Below are 6,000 nucleotides of genomic sequence, written 5' to 3'. Positions count from 1 at the left end.
AATCGACACAAAAGGTTATCGTCTACATTAGTCATTTGACGTTGACCGGTCGTTGTGCACAAACCTATGTAAAATGACACCCCGTCTTTTAATATCTATATTATGAAACCATGCGGCTTTTGTTTCTAGTTTTGTTTCTGTGTTTTGTGCTTTGTGAGAGCTTCGATATGATAATCGGTGACACAGTTCATAGAAAAATGGTCTTCCACCAGAGGGTCAAGGATTTTGCGATACCATTTAAAAAGAGAATTAAAGTCCTGACGTATAAAGATCCAGAGAATAGAATCATTAAGGTGAGTGAGATCAGTTTTATATATGAGGGTATTTAAAGAATTTAAAAATAAAATGTAACGATACGTTTATCAATCAATTTGAATGTATTTAAGGTTTTTATAATTGTTATTAAAATTTCGTCATCTCAACACAATACATAAAGTAATTGACGTCACAAAATTTTAATGAACCTATTTTTAATGACAAACAGATAAATTCAAATTTAATATACTTGAGATGAAATAACAAACATAAAAATTTTGACCACGATCCAGCAGATTGTTTTGAGTATTAAATATAACAAAATAAGTTTGCGAAAACCGGTTATAACAGGTTATCAATATAAAGATACCGATTTTGTCGGAGCATTACATTTATGTTTTTATAAACTGTAGGCATAGAATACAACAAAAAGTCAATGCCGTGTACCATGTATTTCACTTATCTGAAAAACCATATTGCTAGTCATAAAATACTATTGCAAAAGGAAATCATGCATTCCAGGTATACATTAATTAATGTTTTTAATTAGCACTCCTTATGCTGTGGCGCAATTTATATTTCAAACTGTTTAGGAATCGATAAATATAACTATTTTTTACAGAAATATTAAAAAGAACCATTTTATCAGATTGACCTTGTTCCATATCGCTACACAGTAGACTAATAAAATTCATATATTGAATGCTTTGGCAAGTGTTTTGTTTTGATTTTTAGATAAAGTTTCTAATTCTGCTTGAGTAAATATAGAAATCTGGAAACAGCACGAACATAGTCTTTTATAATAAATAGATAGAGTAGATAACCAATATTAACTGTTTTGTGTGACTTTAATGTATTCTGGGTTTAGGATGTAACTGGTAATGATTCATTATCTATTTAAAATCATTATTTGCACTAAAAAAGAAAATAAGATATTTATAAAATGTGGATTTCATTATTGTAAAAGATGTAAGGTTTTAAAAAACCAATATATGTCTAACGGAAGTAGGTACTGTTGAAAATGTTACTAGCATAAAAAAATAATTCAATAATATATTATTTTCAGGGAGTTGCTGCAATAGATAATGATTTCTCACATGCTAGCGCAAACATTACCGACGGTGGAGTTGGATTTTCTTACGTCACAGTGAGGATGAAGAGCCAAAGACATCACCCGCTTAACTTTGAAGTTGAGATTTACGTCTGAATAGGATAATAAATAAGTAGAATAAAGATTTATATTTTCATGAAAAAAAGAAGTACTCAAAATTAAAGCGATCATAAAAGTTGATTGCATTTCAATGAACCATTATGTAATCGGATATTAATTTAAGATAAAAAAAATTTTGGCTATGAAAAAAGCATTCAATTTTATTACAAATATATAAAATAGATTTATTAAAAAAAAATCTTTTTCGAAAATAATTCCGGTTAATAGTTTAGCTTATGTAATCATATAATCAATTTTATTATTTAAAATCGCAGCTTTCCTATTTATTGATCAAGAATCAGAGGGTGTAACAGAACAGTTACTCATTAACACTTTTGATTACTCAGAAGTGAGAAGTACTAATGATAAGAAGGTTTACATTTTTGATGTCTATAAAATTTCGTTTACATCTACGTCTCAAGCGTCACGTTCACTATTGAGGAGATGTAATACTATTATCGTAAAAGTATATTTGCCCGATTATGGAATACAAAATATCTGTAATATATTTCATTTAAAGATTATTGAAAAGAGTCCCCGTTGCTTAAGTTGAAATTCATTATTATGTTATTGTATAGACTATTGTTAGACTAAGTTATCTTTAAGACAACTATTTCTGTTCTTGCACAATATGTTCTTTCATATCTTTGTTAAATATTTTCTTGTATATAATTAATGTTAAGGGTAGTATGTTAATATTTTTTATTATTGTTTGGGCTTCATACTAAAATAGGACAAGTTATTATGCAAAATAGTATAAATAAATTCATTCTCCCTCGCTAATATTGGACAACATATATATATGTTTTCAGTTATACGCCAGTTTATATAAAGCTCATTAGCGCTACATATTATGTATAATCTGGTCAGCGGGCTGTGGTATCAAATCTAAAGCAACGTTTCACATAAGGATCGTATGTATATTTGAGCACATGTTGTTTAAATGGCTAACCGCAGGAGGGAAACATTCTATTCCATTGTTGCATTGTTTTCATTTTAATATGTACATATTTTTAAAACCCAGGTTAAAATACATTTTTTTTTATTGTATAGCTTCCATTAGCTTCATATAATATAAGCAATATATCTTCAAAGTCGGTGTTATATTTCGACGTTTACAACTATGCTGTCATTATTTTTTTATGACAATGACATAGTTATAGAATTTTATATGACACATTAATTAGTTCTTGTTATTCAACTCAATCAATGCGATGACTGTCACCAGGGATTTTGCAAGTGAAGTGCATTCTAAATTGGACAGTAATACTTTATCATAGCTCATTAAATAGCATATCTGTCAAGTAACTAAACCAAAACATATTAATAGTAAATATATTGTTAGTAGCGATTCTGATGATTCAGCTCAATTGTAGAGATGGACTATGAAGTTTGAATTTATGAATAGATTTTGTTTGTAAAGTTTCTATTTTTGTAATATCAGCATATGTATATGTATAGTACTGTTTATAATTATTATTAGGCCATAAAGCATTTTATTATATAGTAACAGTGTACTGTGTGCATATGAATAAATATAGTATTTCAATGACATTCTGCCTATTTTTATTATGATACCTAAACCTTGACTGCAAAAGTCTCTCCGTTAGATGATTTTCTTGTGTTGACTGTAACTGATTTTGCAATTATCAATACTAATGACTTATGAATACACTACTTCTTTATATCAATTATTATACCAACTATAACTACGATTTATGACATTGATAAAGACCGAGCACAGCATGCAGCATCATATAGCCAATATGTAAGATTTATTACAGCAATAATTTTCAATCCGTTTTAGCTCTGAGCGAGATGAAACTCATGATATATGTGAAAGAAAAAACTTTAATAGTATTAATGGAAAAGGAAAATATATTTCAAACAAACGAAAATAGCTGCGATGCCAGGTTTTTGCGGAAGGCGCTCCTAATAAATCAGACAAACCGACAGTGGTCAATCGTTGAGTTAGAAAAATGGATATGACATTTTAATATACTCTTAAGTATACAGTAGTCTTAGAATATATTTTAAGTCTGTAAATGTTTTATCTATTTTGTACTAAATAATAAAAACTACATTTTGTTTTAATATACTATTATCCAATATTAGGCTAACTTATTATCAAATTCATAGATGGATATTACATTCACAATACTCAATACATACATAATAATATGATAATGATATAAAATAAAAATTAAAATATATATCATGAAAATCATTTTCTTTCATCTAACTATGTGTATACATCCATTCGCGGTTTCATCACAGGATGCTGCAGCGTTCCCAAGGGATAAACAAAAAGGGTTGGGTTTTTGTGGTCCTTAGTTATTAATGTAATAACCGACACTTTGTTTTATGACACTTTCCACTTTGCTATGACATTTACGCATAATCCTCAAAAAGATTTACAAATGACGTATAAAGTCTTTATCGAAATATAAAAGAAACTGAAACAATTTCTATATTTTTATAATATTTTGTTTCATTTAAATATTTTGTAGTAATTAACTGTATTGGTTTGTTTATACTCGTACAATTTTGCAATACCAATTATTTATAAAGTGGTTATCAGTTTTAATTACATATGGTAAATAATGAAATTACTTGTTGTGATGGATTGCCAGCAATTAAATTTAATACGAACCTAAATCCATTCCAAGGAATTGGAAAATCTTCTAAAAAACATTCAAAGTCACGTAGCTGAAAGCACGAACGTATTTAGACAGTTCTGAAATCGCTGCAACTGTCGACATCCGATATCAGTTGAAAGCCCGGACATTCAGGAATTTCCAATAATACAACCTCTTTTACAATACAATCGGAATTGTCGGTATACAGAAATTGAAACTTTATTACGTTTTAATAAGAGCTATTTTTGCAAGGTAGGATTTTACCAAAGTTGTATAAAATTTGGCCCAAGTTTCGTATAAAGGTAAATTCGAAAGAGTTTCTGAGTAGAGGACGCCTATTTCGTTAAAGTAAGGAAACGATATTGCTCCTATAAACGATTCTTTCTAAAAATAAATAAAGATTTTATACAACAAAATAAAATTAGAAGTTTTAGACACAAATATTTAATATTGAAATGAGACACTTATATGTTACATTATATGTATGAAATGTTGAATATTTAAAACAAACTGACCTTATTTAGACAACTTGAAAAAACTATTAACAAAATTTGTGTCAAAACGATTAATTAAACTTTATATTAAACCATATTATTTTGATTCGAAAATATCTCCATTTGAAATATGTTCATTGACAAATGCTATTCGGTCTTGATCTGTTACGTAATAAGTACATTACTTGTTAATTGATATTCGGAAACAAGCATATAACGTCACAAACGGATAATAAAAACCAATTGTCAATTGGAGTAAAGCCATACAGAAGCATTTGTGTGTATTATGGGTTTTAATAATTAAAGAGTCAAATATAATATACTGTCAGCAATGACCAAGAGGAGGGTATTAAGCTACTAAATCATTCCTTACATAAAAATTTCATACAAAATCTGTGTTTATCATTATGAAATTGATAAATTTTTCTCATAAAATATACGTCGGCTGCTGTGACTATAATTAGTACTGACGTCCTTTATTAATTTATTCACCAAATTGTTTCCAGGGATTTTGTTAAAAGTTAATTGCGTAACCGTCCATCAATCAGGCTCAGTCAGGAAGACTAATTCGCTCGTTTGTTTCACCGCGAAACCCTTGGCTTTACTTGATAGATGTTCGATCAGGACCCCATGACTTAAACAATATGGTTGAACTTCTCTTCACTGGCAATAAATATCTAATTGATTTTCATTGTAAAATTGTTCTATTACAAATATTGGTTCGACATTACTTTTTTTATAAAGTACTACCTAAAATAAAAACCTACTTCAACATTAGACAAAATTTGTCTAAAAAAATGCCTTATAAAAATTATGATTTTTGGTTTTTGTGAACAAGTGATATTAAAAATATCTACTCAATATATTATGGTGACAACACATTTTTATTTTACTTACAGGAAATTCTTTTTGTTTGAAAATATTCACACATGAATATGATTACAAAAAATTTACCTATAAGTGAAAAATAATATCAAAGAAATAAATTGTATGAATTAAACACTGACCTTGTATTATTTTTCTGTTCAATATAAAGAGGAGTAATGTTCTATGTAAAATAATAAAAGAAAACCTGGAGAGAATTCTAAACCTACCGAATTTTGACAATAATATGGCTATGGATACATATATATAAATATAATATTATATATTTATATTTAATACCGTATATGCACAAAATACAGGACCAACACGAGAGAGCTGGCGAGGGAAAGATTTTATATAAAATATAAGAATCCCACCTAAAAACATATGATAGGTCAAATTAACTTAATGGGTCAAAGTAGACAAGAAGTTATTTGAAAATAATAAAAACTGGGAAACTTTACTCCCGACCGAAGTAATAAAACAGTTACTGTTGATCCTTAGGGCGGGCCATTCCATTTCAGTGTGTGTTGTTAGA

At 28.4% G+C, this 6,000-nt stretch overlaps 1 protein-coding gene across 1 annotated transcript; it reads left to right on the top strand.

The window, feature by feature from the left end:
• Positions 1 to 3,019, top strand: LOC116769210 (uncharacterized). The gene is made up of 2 exons (XM_032660251.2): positions 1 to 293; positions 1,322 to 3,019. The coding sequence occupies exons 1-2, from the start codon at positions 111 to 113 to the stop codon at positions 1,460 to 1,462; spliced, it is 324 nt and encodes a 107-aa protein (XP_032516142.1). The 5' UTR covers positions 1 to 110; the 3' UTR covers positions 1,463 to 3,019.
• The last annotated feature ends 2,981 nt before the right edge of the window (positions 3,020 to 6,000 follow it).

Source organism: Danaus plexippus, chromosome 5, assembly GCF_018135715.1.
Source record: "Danaus plexippus chromosome 5, MEX_DaPlex, whole genome shotgun sequence".
NCBI classification, from domain to species: domain Eukaryota; kingdom Metazoa; phylum Arthropoda; class Insecta; order Lepidoptera; family Nymphalidae; genus Danaus; species Danaus plexippus.
The sequence above is the reverse complement of the archived record's forward strand: the minus strand, read 5'-3'. Positions and strand labels throughout refer to the sequence as shown.

Excerpts from the sequence above, each read along its gene's own strand:
- LOC116769210 (XM_032660251.2), top strand. The coding sequence starts at position 111 with ATGCGGCTTTTGTTTCTAGTTTTGTTTCTGTGTTTTGTGCTTTGTGAG. Across the intron at positions 294-1,321 it reads CAGAGAATAGAATCATTAAG|GGAGTTGCTGCAATAGATAA; the intron begins GTGAGTGAGATC and ends TATTATTTTCAG.